A 17,736-nucleotide genomic window follows, 5' to 3' on the forward strand; every position below is an offset into this window, starting at 1 on the left:
AGAAAATGACACCCATTTATTTTTTTCAAGGCCCCGGTTAATTTTCTTCCTGGGATTTGGTCGCACCCGTGTCCGAGGAAACTCTAGGACAATTCTGGAGGGTCGGCAACCCTAATTCGACCCCGTGGCCCTGATGCTAAAACCGTCTTCTCATCCGTGACCTATGACTGCTTTAATTCAACTCATTACTGGGACAACCAGACACACCTGGCTGTTGTCATGGGAACTGTCAGTTGTCATGGTAACCAGGCTGGATGCTCTGCAAAGCATACTGGGGGTTGTAGTCTCTTCACTAGGCCTAAGGCTTCGACCTCTAACCTATAGCCTCCCAATCTGTACAACAGCGGTAATTCACAATGAAAATGGAACAGGCTCCTGTGAAAACTTAATTCCATTGCTACATCTTGTTAAAAAAACCTTCTTCAGTCCGACGGAAAAAACCCAGAGGCCCCACGTGCTGGTTGCACAGAAGCTAGGCCTAGTTATCTGATATAACAGAAGTGATAAAGAATAATCTGTGTCTTGTTGTTCAGCCGTCCAAACTGAATCAGGGGCTCAATTATGCCATTTGTTAATATATACATCTCTGGAAAATTAGCAGCTACCGCTCCCTTTCCTGTTACCATAGTAACTCTCACAATGATCTCATTCTCAGGCCTCCAGCCTAGTGATACTCTCTCACATTCTCCCTTTACACTAGCCCATACAATTTTGTGCTGATTTTGTCATTGCATCATCGAGGTCAAACGTCTCAATTCCCCAACACTGGCCCATCAAACATTCTGCAAGATTTACTCTGTATCTAACCCCGTGCTGTACCAGTCCTGTGAGTCTTTAATGGGACAGTGTAGAGGGAGCTTTACTCTGTATTTAACCCTGTGCTGTACCTGTCCTGGGAGTGTTTGATGGGACAGTGAAGAGGGAGCTTTGCTCCGTATCTCGCCCCATGCTGTACCTGTCCTGGGAGTGTTTGATGGGACAGTGTAGAGGGAGCTTTACTCTGTATCTAACCCCGTGCTGTACCTGTCCTGGGAGTGTTTAATGGGACAGTGTAGAGGGAGCTTTACTCTGTATTTAACCCTGTTCTATATCTGCCCTGGGAGTGTTTGACGGGGACAGAGATAGTTTTACTCTATTTAACTCGTCCTGTACCTGCTCTAGGAGTGTTTGATGGGGACAGTGTAGAGGGAGCTTTGCTCCGTATCTCGCCCCATGCTGTACCTGTCCTGGGAGTGTTTGATGGGATAGTGTAGAGGGAGCTTTACTCTGTATCTAACCCCGTGCTGTACCTGTCCTGGGAGTGTTTGATGGGACAGTGTAGAGGGAGCTTTACTCTGTATCTAACCCCATGCTGCAGGAAGTGTGAGCAGCTTGAGGAATTCCGGATCAGGATTATTGATCTGAAAGCCAAAATGCAGACACTGCGCAATATAAAGGAGGGGGAGAAATATCTGGATACTGTATTCCAGAAGACAGTCACATGTCTTAGAAGAGGGTAATCCTGTTTAGGTCAGCAGTGAAGGACACCGAGCAGACAGTAGGGGAGGAGCCTCAGACTTTGCAATTGTCAAACAGGTTTGAGGTGCTCACAACCTGTGTGGATGAAAGTGAAGTCTGCAAGGTGGATGAGCTGTTGGCCATGGCCCTGTGGTACAGGAAGCTGTTCAAGTGGGGAAACAAAAAGGAATGTAGTGGTAGTACAGAATAGTATAGTGAGGGGGATTGACACTGTTCTCTGCAGCAAAGAGCAAGAGTCCAGGCGGCTGTGTTGCCTGCCCGGTGCCAGGGTTCAGGACACCTGCTCAGGGCTGGAGAGGAACTTGCAGTGGGAGGGGGAGGATGCAGTTGTTATGGTCCACGTAGGTATCAATGACATAGGTAGAACTAGGAAAGAGGTTCTGCAAAGTCAGTATGAGGAGCTAGGTACAAAATTAAGAAACAGAACCTCAAAGGTAATAATCTCTGGATTATTACCTGAGCCATGTGCAAATTGGCATTGGGCAAAGAAGATTAGAGAGACGAATGTGTGGCTCAGAGACTGGTGTGGGAGAAGTGGGTTCTGGTTTGTGAGGCACTGGCATCAGTACTGGGGAAAGTGGGGGCTGTAACGTGGGGACGGTTTACACCTGAACCGTGCGGGGACGAGTGACCTCGCAAATCACATAACTAGGGAAGTACAGAGGGCTCTAAACTAAACAAGAGGGGTGAGGGATCAAGCTTGGGTAGAGGTAGCAATTCAAGGTGTAGAGTCAAGACAGGAGAGCAAAATAGTAACATGCGAAATGAGGGTCAGAGAATGGCAGGAAGGGGCAGAGAGAAAAAACCTAAGAATACATCAATAGTCAAGACGAGATGTTACAAAGGTAACAAAAAGACAAAACTGAAGGCTCTGTATCTGAATGTGTGTAGTATTCATAACAAAGTAAATGATTTGATGGCGCACATTGAAGTAAATAAATATGATCGGATAGCAATTATGGAGACGTGGCTGCAGGATGACAAAGATTAGGTCCTTAATATTGAAGGGTACAAGACATTCAAGGAGAATAGGCACCAGGTAAAGGTGGAGGGGTAGCACTGTTAATCAAAGGGGACATTGGTGCAATAGTTAGAGATGACCTTGGTTCAGTAGATCAGGATGTAGAATTGGTTTGGAGATAAGGATTAGTAGGGAAAAAGTCATTAGTGGGAGTGGTCGACAGGCCCCCTGACAGTAGCCACAGTGTAAAACAAAGTATTCATGAGAAATTTTTGTACTAATGATAAAGGGACGGCAATAATCATGCATGATTTTAATCTACACATAAACTGGAAAAATCAGATTGGCAATAGTAGCCTGGATGAGGAGTTCTTAGAATGCTTTTGAGATAGTTTCTTAGAGCAGCATGTTCTAGAACCAACCAGAGATCAGGTTATATTAGACTTGGTATTGTGTAACGTGAGAGGATTAATTAATGACCTCAGAGTAAAGGCACCCCTAGGTAGCAGCAACCACAATATGATTGAATTTTACATCCAGTTTGAAAGGGAGAAGAGTGGGCCTAAGACTAGTATCGTAAACTTAAATAAGAGCAACTATGTGGGGATGAAAGCTGAGTTAGCTGTAGTGAACTGGAAAATAGGCTAGAGAATAGATCAATAAAGAAGCAGTGGCGGACATTTAAGGGGACATTTCAGAGTATTCAGAGCAAGTACATTCTTTCTATAAAGAAAAATTCTAAGGGGAGGACCCACCATAGAGCATGAAAGGAAGCTATCTAGAAAAATGGACACCAAGAGTTTCTACAGGTATTTAAAAAGGAAAAGAGTAAGTAGAGTGAGTGTTGGTCTCCTAGAGAGTGACAGTGGGGGGTTAATAGTTGATAATAAGGAAATGGCGGAAGAAATAAACAAATATTTTGTTTCTGTGTTCACTATAGAGGATAGAAAAAACATTCCAGTAATATCTGCAAATCAGCAGGTGAAAGGGAGAAAGGAACTTGGTGAAATTGAAATCACTAGGGAAATGGTACTGAGTAAATTGATGGAGCTGCGGCTGGCTAGTCTCCGGGTCCCGATGGACTACACCCTAGGGTCTTAAAAGAGGCGGCTAATGAAGTAGTGTTAATTTTCCAAAATTCGCTAAATTCTAGAAAGGTTCCATCAGATTGGAAAGTAGCAAATATAACCCCTCTATTCAAGAAGGGAGGGAGGCAGAAAACAGGAAACTATAGGCCAGTTAGCTTGATGTCTGTCGTGGGGAAGTTATTAGAATCGATCATTAAGGAGGTTATAGCTGGGCACTTAGAAGAGCTCGAGACAATTGGAAAGAGTCAAAATGGTTTTATGAAAGGAAAATCATGTTTAACCAATTTATTGGAGTTTTTTGAAGGAGTAACATGCGCTGTGGATAAAGAGGAGCCTGTGGACGTGCTGTACTTGGATTTCCAGAAGGCATTTGATCAGGTGCCACATCAAAGATTATTACGGAAAATAAATGAGCATGGTGTAGTGGGTAACATATTAGCCTGGATAGAAGATTGGCTGGCTGGCAGAAAGCAGAGAGTATGCATAAATGGGTCTTTTTCTGATTGGCAGGATGTGACGAGTGGAGTCCCACAGGGGTCTGTACTGGGGCCTCAACATTTTACAATTTACATCAGTGACTTAGATGAGGGGAGTGAAGACATTGTAGCTAAATTTGCAGATGACACAAAGATAGGTAGGAAAGTATGTTGTGAAGAGGACATGAGGAGGCTGCAGATGGATATAGATAGGTTGAGTGAGTGGGCGAAGATCTGGTAAATGGGGTTTAATATGGGAAAATGTGAAGTTGTTCACTTTGGAAGGAAGAACAAAAAAACAGTATTACTTAAATGGAGAACAGCTGCGTAATTCTGAGGTGCAGAGGGATCTAGGTATTCTAGTACATGAGTCACAAAATTTAGTATGCAGGTACAGCAAGTAATTAAGAAGTCTAATGGAATGCTATCCTTTTTTATGAGAGGGATTGAACATAAAAGTAAGGATGTTATGCTTCGGTTATACAGGGCATTGGTGAGACCGCATCTCGAATACTGTGTGCAGTTTTGGTCTCCTTATTTAAAGAAGGATGTAAATGCGTTGGAGGCGTTTCAAAGGAGGTTTACTACATTGATACCTGGAATGAGTGGGTTGTCTTATGAGGAAAGGCTGGACAGACTGGGCTTGTTTCCACTGGAGTTTAGAAGAGTGAGGGGTGATTTGATTGAAGTATACAAGATCCTGAATGGTCTTGACAAGGTGGACGTGGAAAGGATGTTTCCTCTTGTGGGTGAGTCCAGAACTAGGGGGCACTGTTTTAAAATTAGGGGTTGCCCTTTTTCAGACAGAGATGAGGAGAATTTTTTTCTCTCAGAGGGTTGTGCGACTTCAGAGCTCTTTGCTTCAGAAGGCAGTGGATGTGGGGTCATTGAATATTTTTAAGGTAGAGGTAGATAGATTCTTGTTAGGCAAGAGAATCAAAGGTTATCGGGGTTAGATGGGAATGTGCAAAACAAAACACAAGAAGAACAACCATAATCTTATTGAATAGCGGAGCAAGCTCAAGGGGCTGAATGGTCTACTCCTGTTCCTATTTCTTAGGTTCTTATGTGCTGTGCCTTTCCTGGGAGTGTTTTATGGGGACAGTGTAGAGGGAGCTTTACTCTGTATCTAACCCCGTGCTGTACCTGTCCTGGGAGTCTTTGATGGGGACGTTGTAGAGGGAGCTTTACTCTGTATCTAACCCCGTGCTGTACCTGTCCTGGGAGTGTTTGATGGGGACAGTGTAGAGGGAGCTTTACTCTGTATCTAACCCCGTGCTGTACCTGTCCTGGGAGTGTTTGATGGAGACAGTGTAGAGGGAGTTTACTCTGTATCTAACCCCGTGCTGTACCTGTCCTGGGAGTGTTTGATGGGGGACGGTGTAGAGGGAGCTTTACTCTGTATCTAACCCCGTGCTGTACCTGTCCTGGGAGTGTTTGATGGGGTCAGTGTAGAGGGAGCTTTACTCTGTATCTAACCCCGTGCTGTACCCATCCTGGGAGTGTTTGATGGGGACAGTGTAAAGGGAGCTTTACTCTGTATCTAACCCCGTGCTGTACCTGTCCTGGGAGTGTTTGATGGGGACAGTGTAGAGGGAGCTTTACTCTATATCTAACCCCGTGCTGTACCTGTCCTGGGAGTGTTTGATGGGGACAGTGTAGAGGGAGCTTTACTCTGTATCTAACCCCGTGCTGTACCCATCCTGGGAGTGTTTGATGGGGACAGTGTGGAGGGAGCTTTACTCTGTATCTAACCCCGTGCTGTACCTGTCCTGGGAGTGTTTGATGGGGACAGTGTAGAGGGAGCTTTACTCTGTATCTAACCCCGTGCTGTACCTGTCCTGGGAGTGTTTGATGGGGACAGTGTAGAGGGAGCTTTACTCTGTATCTAACCCCGTGCTGTACCTGTCCTGGCAAAGATTGATTTATGTGTCATGCTTCCCAGCATTTACATGTGATGATGAAAAGAAACACAGAACTCAGGATGAGATCTGCATGAGCATGTTGTCAAGAGGTTACATTTCAAAGTCAGCAGTAACTGGATCTACAGTTCATAGAAAGCAAACAGCCTCCATCTTAAACTTCTAGCACCGAGCGATATCTTAAAGCCATTTCTCTTCCTTCTGAAGTAAAACAGCGACAGTGAACAACACTCAGCCCGTCACGCGATGATTCATTACAAACAGCTCCCCACGGCCTACAGCTGCTGACAGAAAAGCTTTCAATTCCTGCCAGTGCTACACTCAACAGCTCACAAATTAGCACCCGCCAATAACTGGGCCCGCCGGTACAGAATACCATAGCCCCACTGCTCGAAAACAACTCACATCCTCAGTCTGTCGTCATTCCAGAAATGTAATCCTCATCAGCTTTACCTACTTGCTCCTGACTTCCTGATGTGACAGTGATTCAGTGCGTTCGAATCACGCTCTCTCTCACTCTCCCTCTGACCCCAGAGCTCACCTGCAAACTCCCAAAGCTGGACCCCAGGTAAAGGAACCAGAGCAAACCTCAAGGGGCATTTCTATAGCACCTTTCACGACCTCAGGAAGCCCCAAAGTGCTTTCCAGCAAACGAAATACATTTTTTGAAGTGTGGTCACTGTTGCAGGAAATACGACAGCTGGTTTTGTGCACAGCAAGCTCCCACAAGCAGCAAAGACCAGGTCATCTTGTTTTTACTGATGATGATGATGGGAAGGATAAATAAAAGGACACACCCCCCATGCAGTCCTTCAAAATAGTGCCATGGGATCTTTCACACCCACCTGTGAGGGCAGATGGGGCCTTATTTAACACCTCGCCTTCTTTCAACTGTATGTGTGGCTCTGTGGGTAGCACTCTCGCCTCAGAGTTGGAGTATTGTGGGTTCAATCCCACCCCAGATCCAGGCGGACTGTCTCGGTGCAGTCCTGAGGGAGTGCTGCACTGGTGAAGGTGCTGTTGCTTGGATGGGAAATTAAACTGAGGCCCTGTCCCCCCTCTCAAGTGGATGTCAAAGATCTCAAGGCCGATCTTTTTGAGAGGAACGTTCGCGTCCCGAGGCCGAAATTCGTCCCTCGGACAACATCATTAAAACAAGCTATCCGGTCATGGTCAACTTGTTGTCGGAGGAATCTTGCTGTGTGGGTGTTTTCCAGGAGGCCAGGATCAGACCCTGATGTGATGCCCCTTGCAGTCAAATGGCCAATCAACGATCATTATCTAAATTCACGCATCAATGCCAGCCACTTACCAAGGGTGTCCAGTGCCCATGAACACTAACCCAGTCAGCAGCTAATGCGGTAGGGGATAAGGTGATGATGTTGGGTGTGGGGCAGGGGGTGAGTGGAATTAAGACAAATGATTAAATCTGAGTGGGGAGGATGTGGTCAGACTAACATTCACCCGTCCGTAAAAGACTAGATGAATGTTTGCCTCATTAAAACTGCTGGGATCTTCCTGTGCTGCTCTGCCAGGAAAGTGAACGACTTGCATTGCTATAGCACCTTCCACAACCTCAGGGTGCCTCAAAGTCCTTTACAGCCAATGGAAGAATTTTTAGACAGTTACGATGTAGGAAACATGGTCGTCCAATTTGCACAGGAAGCTCCCACGAACACCATCAGATAATCTGTTTTTAAGTGTTTGTTGAGCATCAAACATTGATCAGGACAGAGGAGAGAGAGCAGGGGAGAGAGCTCACCATCCTTCCATTTGAAACAGTGACTGTTAAGACATCTTTCACATCCACCCGGGTGGACAGGCAAGGCTTTGGCTTAAAGCAGCATCTCTGGCAGTGCAGCACACCTTCAGTGTGAGCACTAAGAGTGTCATTCGCTGCTGGGAGGTCAGAATTGGCTTACATGTCGAAAAATAGCTGTTAATAAGTTGTACGCGATATGACCAGCCAGTTATAGCAGCCGATGGGCCCTGGGAGCACACCCCAGGAAGGAGTTAAATTCTTCACAAAGTACAGGAGAAAGTGGTTCGGTACATAAATAAAAATAAAGGAGCCCTGGAGAATTACTCTGCCCCTCTTAAGAAAAAGGCAAGGAAAGTAGAGTTTAGTGAGAACTTTAACTTGCTCATGGATGAGTGAAGCAGGATGTGACACCAGTAAGTGATGTTTTTGGGCTCTCCCCCCAATAGCCTCTCAATAATTAAGGTCAGCAAACCCCCTCCCCCCCCAACCTCTCCCGCTAGAGCGGGGTTCAGGAAGTCACTCCGCTATTCTTCATCCAAGTTCAAAGCTCCAACAGACACTGCCAGATGTCCTGCCAAAGGCACTTGAAAAACCACCTCCGCAAGTACGCAGCACTCAAACAAGCGGGCACATGGAAACCTGCTGCATGTCTGGTGGTGCAGCAACTTGACATTTAAACAGACAGCAACCCCTCGCAGCTAATATCTCAGGATCAGCACTGCCAGCAACACAGCGAAATTCCAGCGGAGCTACATCATTGCTTGAAACACTTAGGAGATCTGGCAGCTTGTTAACATTGGCGTTTCATTCCTCCACCTCTGCCTCTCCATCAGAAGCTGCTCTTCCTCCCTCCCTCCCTCCCTCCTCTCTCTCTCTCTCTCTCTAAAAAAAGAGAACAGGCCAAAAAAAAAAAGACTTGCATTTATATAGTGCCTGTTATAACCTCAGGATGTTCCCAAAGCCCTTAAGGCAGTTAAACACTTTATTTTTTTTTGACAGATAGTGACCATTGTAATGCAGCAGACAATTTGGGCACAGAAAGCTCCCACAAACGGGAATGTAACAAAGGCCAGATAGTCCACGTTCTTTGGTGGTGTTGATTGAGGGATCAGTATTGGGCAGGACACTGGGGAGAGCTCCCCAGCTCTTCCTCAAAATAGCAGGCCCTGGGATCTTGTACATCCACCAGAGAGGGCAAGACAGAGGCCTCCGTTTACTGCCTCAACCAAGAGACGGCACCTCCGACAGCGTAGCACTCCCTCAGTACTACACTGTTAGCATCAGCCTGGCTCTTTGTACTCAAGTCGCTGGAATTGGGGCCTAAACCGACGGCCTTCAGACTCTTGAAGTGAGTGTTGAAGTGAGTGGCTGACACTACAAGATTTTGCTAATTCGCACCCTGCCAGTGTCACCAGGGGTAACAACAAACTGCCGAGGGGCCCACAATGTGCAGCCAGTGTAGAAACCGGGCTTCGGATTCAGAGAGCATAACCAACGACGATCGACCTCGCCCGCGATCACCGGAGACGCACTTTCTTGTAGCGTGTCTTTAAAGCCATGGCTGGCCATTGCACCCGGATTCACCAGAACCCACTCTCTCGCTATCTGTGCCATCTCCTCCATAGCCACAACCCTCCGAGATCGCTTCCAATGCTCCAATTCTGGCCCTTCAAACTTGCTCAATTTTAATCACTCCACTATTGGGTCTCAGCTGCTGAGGCCTAACATCTGGGACTTCTGGAATTCCCTCCCTCTCCGCCTCGCTTTCTTCCTTTAAGGCCCTCCTTAAAATCTACGTCTTTGTCCATATTTTCTGGTCATCGGTCTTAATAGGGCCCTCGAGTGGCTCACTGTCAAATTCTGTTTGATAATGCTCCTGTGGACACCTCTCGGTATATTTCACTATGTTACAGGTCCTGTATAAACGCAAGTAGCTGTGGGTCCATTGCTGGCAATTTATTCTGTGTCTGGTCGCTCTCACAATTGCGTCTCTAAAATTGGCCTCAACGCCTGGGGGTCTGGTGGGAGAAAGGGGTAGGGTGTGGGGGGAGGGGGTGGGGGGAGGGGGTGGGGGGGGGGTGGGCAGGGGGAACTGGGGAGGAGCGGTGGGAATTTAACCAGGGTGCCTCTTTTGATCAAAGTGAATCCCTGTGGGAAAGCACGAAATGAGTTAATCCCAACACCAGGAAGAGTGTCGGCTGTGCCAGGGGGTGGAAGGTGTTGGTGAGAGGCTTGTGAGGGGAATGTCGAGTCACTCTCAGGATCGATCCGGTTTCTTCCAGCATTTTCAGGTGAATTCACGGGATGGGGGAGGAAGCCCGCTTTACAATGGTCAAGTGGGGCTTTGGTGATATTTATGGCACGCGAGTGGCTGCCATTTTAGCTATGAAGGCCTGACTGAGGCCAATCACAGCCTGGAACTGGCCAGTGTCGTGTGGGGGAAGCCAGGAATCTAGTCAGGAGAGGCCCAGAGCAATGCAGCTTTTTCCTTCAACCTTGTAAAGGTTCCTTGGGGTCCTCCTGGCCCCACAAGTACAGCTTGAGCCTTTCTCCTGCCCCCCACCCACGACACGACATTCCCATTCTGTCCTCCCCAGCCGCCCCAAACTGTGCCTCCGGGTGGACCGAGTACCCCTTGGCCTCCACCGTGAATTGTGGCCCCCACCCCAACCCAGCGCTGACCCTCATCCTGCTGGTTTTGGGAGAGAGCCGGTGTCAAACATTCGATGATTCAGTGGGCAAGGCGGGGGTCTCACATACTCCCCAATTGTCCACCAATTAGTCCATCAGCGAATCAGCGATAAACCCTCCTCTTACCCAGCCTCACAAATCCATCCGTCTATTTACCAGGCATTACTGTGGCTTCTCACATGCGTGATATTTACGTGTGATAACATACCACATAAATACATAGAAAACTTCTCTCTCTCTCTCTCTTTCTACGTCAAACTCAAAGCGCGGGATTGTTGGACAAGTTACCAGAGAGAGATTAGCAATTCAGGAATGAAGCTGACAGAAAGACGCCACCTGCATTTACCTATCACCCTGGGATGTTTACATACATGAAAAGGACTATATAACTGCAAGCTGCCTCATCACAACCCACAGCCCTTTACAATCAGTGAAATACGCTTTAGTCACTGCTGCAATGGAGGAACTGTGGGTGCACACAGCAGTGGGAGAGATGGTGGTCTAGTGGTAAGGTCACTGCACTAATGCCATTTAGGGAATGAAATCTGCCATTCTTACCTGGTCTGGCCTACAATGCGGTTGACTCTGAACCGCCCTCTGAAATGGCCGAGCGAGCTCTCGGTTTTATGAAACCGCTACAAAGTCTCAACAAAGGCATGGAACTGGACGGCACCCAGCATTGAATTAGACAATGGAAACAACAACAGCAAACTCAGCCCTACCAAACCTGCAAAGTCTGCCTTGCTAACTTCCGGGGTTCCGAAACTGGGAGAGCTGTCTCACAGACTAGTCAAGCATCAGCCTGACATAGTCATACTCACGGAATCATACCTTACAGATAATATCCCAAACACCACCATCACCGTCCCCGGGTATGTCCTGTCCCACAGGTAGGGCAGACCCAGCGGAGGTGGCTGCACAGTGGTATACAGTCAGGAGGGAGTTGCCCTGGGAGTCCTCAGCATTGACTCCAGTTCCATGAAGTCTCATGGTATCAGGTCAAACATGGGCAAGGAAACCTCCTGCTGATTACCACGTACCGCCCTCCCTCAGCTGATGAATCAGTGCTCCTCCATGTTGAACATCACTTAGAGGAAAAACTGAGGATGGCAAGGATGCAGAATGTACTCTGGGTGGAGGACTTCAATGTCCATCACCAAGAGTGGCTCAGTAGCACCGCTGGCCGAGTCTTAAAGGACATAGCTGCTAGACCGGGTCTGCAGCAGGTGGTGACGGAACCAACAAGAGGGAAAAACATAATTGACCTCATTCTCACCAACCTACTTGCTGCAGATGCATCGTCCATGACAGAATCGGTAGGAGTGACCACCGCACAGTCGTTGTGGAGACGAAGTCCCACCTTCACATTGAGGATACCCTCCATCGTGTTGTGTGGCACTACCACCACATTAAATGGGATGGATTTCAAACAGATCTAGCAATTCAAGACTGGGCATCCATGAAGCGCTGTGGGCCATCAACAGCAGCAGAATTGAACTCAACCACAATCTGTAACCTCATGGCCCAGCATATCCCCCACTCTACCATTATCATCAAGCCAGGGAATCAACCCTAGTTCAATGAAGAGTGCAGGAGAGCATGCCAGGAGCAGCACCAGGCATACCTAAAAATGAGGTGTCAACCTGGTGAAGCTATAACACAGGACTACTTGTGTGCCAAACAGCATAAGCAGCGAGTGATAGACAGAGCTAAACGGTTCCACAACCAACGGATCAGATCTAAGCTCTGCAGTCCTACCACATCCAGTCGTGAATGGTGGTGGAAAATTAAACAGATAACCAGAGGAGAAGGCTCCACAAATATCCCCATCCCCAATGATGGGGGAGCCCAGCGCATCAGCGCAAAAGATAAGGCTGAAGCATTTGCTACAATCTTTAGCCAGAAATGCTGAGTGGATGATCCATCTCAGCCTCCCCTGGAGGTCCCCAGCATCACAGAAGCCAGTCTTCAGCCAATTCGATTCACTCCATCTGATATCAAGAAACAGCTGAAGGCACTGGATACCGCAAAGGCTATGGGCCCTGACAATATTCCGGCAATAGTACTGAAGACTTGTGCGCCAGAACCTACCGCACCCCTAGCCAAGATGTTCCAGTACAGTTACAACACTGGCATCTACCCAGCAATGTGGAAAATTGCCCAGGTATGTCCTGTCCACAAAAAGCAGGACAAATCCAACTCAGCCAATTACTGCTCCCTCAGTCTACTCTCGATCATCAGTAAAGTAATGGAAGGGGCTGCGGAGAGTGCTATCGAGCAGCACTTACCCAGAAATAACCTGCTCACTGACACTCAGTTTGAGTTCCACCAGGGTCACTCAGCTCCTGACCTCATTACAGCCTTGGTTCAAACATGGACAAAAGTGCTGAACTCCCGAGGTGAGGTGAGCGTGACTGCCCTTGACATCAAGGCAGCATTTGACCGAGTGTGGCATCAAGGAGCCCTAGCAAAACTGGAGCTAATAGGGATCAGAGGGAAAACTCTCCACTTCCAAAAAAAATTTGATACAATGCCACACAAAAGAGAGAAAAGTTATAGCTCATGGAATAAATAGGACAGTAATAACACGGATGGAAAATTAGCTGAGTGACAGGAGACAGAGAGTAATGGTGAATGGATATTTTTCAGCCTGGAGGAAGGCTTGTAGTGGAGTTCCCCAGAGGTCGGTATTGGAACCTTTGCTTTCACTGATATACGTTAAAGATCTAGACCTTGGTGTATAGGGAACAGTTTCAAAATTTGTGGACGATATAAAACTTGGAAGCATGAACTGTGAGGAGGATGGTGCAGAACTTCAAAAAGACTGACAAGTTGATGGGATGCACGGAGGAGTGACAGATTAAGTTCATTGCAGAGAAACATGAGGCGATACATTTTTTTAGGAAGAAAGACAATATAAAATAAAGGGTAAAACTCTAAGGCGGGTGTAGGAGCAGAGGGACCTGGCTGTATATGTCATTGAAGGTGGCAGGACAGGTTGAGAGAGTGGTTAGTAAAGCATACAGTTTCCTAGGATTTATTAATTGGAGCATAGAGTACAAGAGTAAGGAGGTTGTGTTGAGCTTGTGTAAGACACTAGTTAGACCTCAGCTGGAGCACTGCATCCAGTTCTGAGCACCGCACTTTAGGAAGAATGTGAACACATTGGAAAGAGTGCAGAAGAGGTTTATAAGAAGCATTCGAGGGATGAGGAACTTCAGTTATGAAGACAGATTGGAGAATTTGGGACTCCTTTGCTTGAAGAGAAGGCTGAAAGGAGATTCGATGGAAGTATTCCAAATCATGAGGGACCTGGACAGAATAGACAGGGAGAAACTGTTCCAATTGGCAGAGGGATGGAGAACCAGTGGGCACAAATTTAAGGTAATTAGTAAAAGAAGCAAAAGTGATATGAGAAAGAACTTTTTCACACAGTGAATGGTTAGGGTCTGGGGTGGACTGCCTGACAGTGGTGGAGGCAGGTTCATTCGAGACATTAAAGAGGGAATTAGATGATTATTTGAAAAGAAGCAATCATCAGGGTTACAGGGAGAAGGCAGAGCAATGGCACGAGGTGAAATGCTCATTAGGAGAGCCAGTGCAGACATAAGAAGCCGAATGGCCTCCTTCTGTGCTGTAGCAATTCTGTGATTCTGTTTTTGGAAACACATCTACACATCTAACATAAAGGAAGATGGTTGTGATTGTTGGGGGTCAATCATCTCAGTCCCAAGACATCACTGCAGGAGTTCCTCAGGGTAGTGTCCTCGGCCCAACCATCTTCAGCTGCTTCATCAATGACCTTCCTTCCATCATAAGGTCAGGAGTGTGGATGTTCGCTGATGATTGCACAATGTTCAGCACCATTCGTGTCTCCTCAGATACTGAAGCAGTCCATGTCCAAATGCAGCAAGACCTGGACAACATTCAGACTTGGGCTGAGAAGTGGCAAGTAACATTTGTGCCACACAAGTGCCAGGCAATGACCATCTCCAACAAGAGAGAATCCAACAGCTCCCCTTGACATTCAATGGCATTACCATCGCTGAATCCCCCACTATCAACATCCTGGGGGTGACCACTGACCAGAAACTGAACTGGACTAGCCATATAAATACTGTGGCTACAAGGTCAGGTCAGAGGCTGAGAATTCTGCAATGAGTAACTCACCTCCTGACTTCCCAAAGCCTGTCCACCATCTACAAGGCACAAGTCAGGAGTGTGATGGAATACTCCCCACTTGCCCAGATGAGTACAGCTCCACAACACTCAAGAAACTTGACACTGCCCAGGACAAAGCAGCCCACTTGATGGGGACCACATCCACAAACATTCACTCCCTCCACCACCGACACACAGTAGTAGTAGTGTTAACATCTACAGGATGCAGTGCAGAAACTCACCAAGGGTCTTTAGACAGCATCTTCCAAACCACGACCACTACCATCTAGAAGGACAAGGGCAATAGACATGTGGGAACACCACCACCTGCAAGTTCCCCTCCAAGCCACTCACCATCCTGACTTGGAAATATATCGCCATTCCTTCACTGTCACTGGGTCAAAATCCAGGAACTCCCTTCCTAACAGCACTGTGGGTGTACCTACACCACATGGACTGCAGCGGTTCAAGAAGGCAGCTCACCACCACTTTCTCAAGGGCAATTAGGGATGGACAATAAATGCTGGCCCAGCCAGCAAAGCCCACATCTTGTAAATGAATAAATGAAAAAAAGTTTCCTCCTTCCCAATCAGTCACATTACTCACCTGTTGTGAACCATCACCATTGACCAAGTGAGGCATCATGGGGAGTTCTCCGTTGAGTAAAGGCGGCAGTTCCAAGGGAATCTGGTCTGTCATCATCATTGTGACATACATTCATGGAATCCTCTGCTTACTGCCTTCCTGCAAAGAAATGACACAATAGAAGTTAAATTAAGAGGGACTTGGTTTTATTAATAGCATCTTATCACAGTTCTCTTGAATTGGTCCAGAAATACTCCATGCACAATAAAAGAAATGACTCCCGGAACGCAGCCACTGCTATCACAGGCTGGTAGCTTTTCCTGCACAGTAAGATCCCAAAATCAAAGAACGAGCAGATCTACATTTCTATTGTCTTTCACACCCTCAGGGTGTCCCGAAGCAATTTACAAGCAACACTCCTTGAAGGAAAGTCACTGTTGTAATGAGCAAAAATGTGGCAGCCAGTTTTTTTGCACAGTTACCTTCCACAAACAACACCGTGTTAATGACCAGTTCATCTGTTTGGGTGATGTTGAGGGATAGATACTGGCCAGGGCATGGATAATTCCAGGGGATCTTTTATGTCCACCTGAGAGGGCATGATAGGGACCTTGGTTTATTGGCTTAAACGTAAGATGGCACCTCTTGACAGTGCAGCACTCCGTCAGTACTGACGCAGGGAGCGTCAACCTCTGACGATGAGAACTGAGCCTTGACGGTAGGAAATGCCAGCAAGAAGTACCCAAGAGAGTTGAGGCAGAAAGGAAAGCGAACGGAACAGCAGCTTCTGTCCAACTAACCACCTTTCCCAATGTGGTAATAAGTAGCTGATTCAATAGAGAACATGCCAAGAACAAAGGAAAGAAACGTGTCCAGACTGCAATGTTCTAATTGAGATATTCAAAATTAAGAGGCGGGACTGGGGTTTATGGAGCAAATAGAAAAAAGCTGTTTCCAGTGGCAGGAGGGTCAGTAACCAGAAGACACAGATTTAAGGTCATTAGTAAGACTAGCCGGGGGAAGATAGAACGATTTTTACACAGAGAGTTGCTCAGATCTGGAATGAGCTGCCTGAAAGGCCAGTGACAGCAGCAGATTTAATAGTAACTACAAGCATTTATCCAATTCCCTTTTAGAGGGGGAAAAATGTGCACGATTATGGGGAAAGGACAGCGGATGGGATTATCTGGATAGGTTTTTCAAAGAGACAGCGCAGACAGGATGGCCCGAATGGCCACCCCCTGAACTGTGCAACTCAATAAATGTGCTTTGCTCCCCAGAGAGCTCCCTCTTGCATTGTGTTAGCAACGTGCAAGCATGACATAAATCACGAGCGATGCAAAAGTGACCAATTGACAGGGGACTTTTTAGACCGATCTGGAGAGTTCGAGCTGTGAGGGAGGCCCTGCCTTTCGGGGCTGACCTCACTCCCTTTATCCGATATTTCCAAGGTTCTCCTCAGGATTGCCAAATTTAAATTGGAAAAATCTGCACTTGACAAAGTTTGGGTCTCTCCCTGATAACAATGAGCTCAGGAAAAGACTTCAAAGAGTCACTGGGACCATTAATATTCCAGGCTAAAGCTCAGCCAATAAACTGTTCCATGTTGTTCAACTAAATTGACCCATGTCTAAGAGGATGCACAAGACAGTCTTGACTGAGGGATTTAACAATGGTTATTTACGGCACATTGACTTTGAGTTAATGGGGGATGGGAAGAGGATGCTCAATGGTTGCACTTTGCGATGACTCTTCCTCTCATCAACATTGCGAGGGGCCAGCATCTTACTGACATGGGGCTCCATTGCGTTAGGATCTCCCACACTGAAGGCTTTCTGCCACTGGACAATTCTCCACCCAGGGCATCATGGGGAACCTCCAGCCATTCACACAGAGGAGGCTGTCCCACCCGGGGACTGCAGCTGAGAGGTTCCCCGCCCACCCGCCCATGCCCCATCCCCCACCCGCCCATGCCCCATCCCCCACCATCCTGAGTTAGCGACAGGATGGTTGGAAATCCAATGTGCCTGTGTAAGCCCTCGCCAAAGTCGACAAAATGAAGAGGAAAAGCAAAAGCGGCAGAAAGAACATGCCTTGATCCAACTAAAAACACACAACGAGACATCTCACATGACAAGAAATGCGGTAAGTGCCACAACGCCTGCAGGTCCCGAACTGGCCGAATTAGCCAAACTTCGGACTCATGGGACACATTTATCCCTGCTAGTGAAGGATAGCTAATAATAAGCCATCAATGCACACCTACCAACAACAACAACATACATTTATAGAAACATAGAAACTAGGAGCAGGAGTAGGCCATTCGGCCCTTCGAGCCTGCTCTGCCATTCATTATGATCATGGCTGATCATCCAACTCAATAGCCTGCTCCCACTTTCTCCCCATATCCTTTGATCCCTTTCATCCCAAGAGCTATATCTATAGAAAGCTGTATCTATTGCAGCTTTACTCTAGTAAAATGTCCCAAGGCTCTTCATTGGCGCACTATCAAACAAGGGTTTGACACTGAGCCACAAAGAAAAGAAACAAAAGGCTTGCATTTATATAGCGC

General features: G+C 47.1%; 1 protein-coding gene across 1 annotated transcript in view; it reads right to left on the reverse strand.

Annotated features, from left to right (window-relative positions):
• Window positions 1-15,546, reverse strand: part of fndc3ba (fibronectin type III domain containing 3Ba) — a 285,397-nt gene extending 269,851 nt beyond the window's left edge. The window contains exon 1 of the mRNA XM_078564466.1: window positions 15,186-15,546. Coding sequence (XP_078420592.1) covers window positions 15,186-15,296 — 111 coding nt within the window. The 5' untranslated portion in view covers window positions 15,297-15,546. The remainder of the gene's footprint in view (window positions 1-15,185) is intronic.
• Window positions 15,547-17,736: the final 2,190 nt, after the last annotated feature.

The sequence above is a fragment of the Cetorhinus maximus genome, chromosome 19 (assembly GCF_964194155.1).
Source record: "Cetorhinus maximus chromosome 19, sCetMax3.hap1.1, whole genome shotgun sequence".
Classification (NCBI taxonomy): domain Eukaryota; kingdom Metazoa; phylum Chordata; class Chondrichthyes; order Lamniformes; family Cetorhinidae; genus Cetorhinus; species Cetorhinus maximus.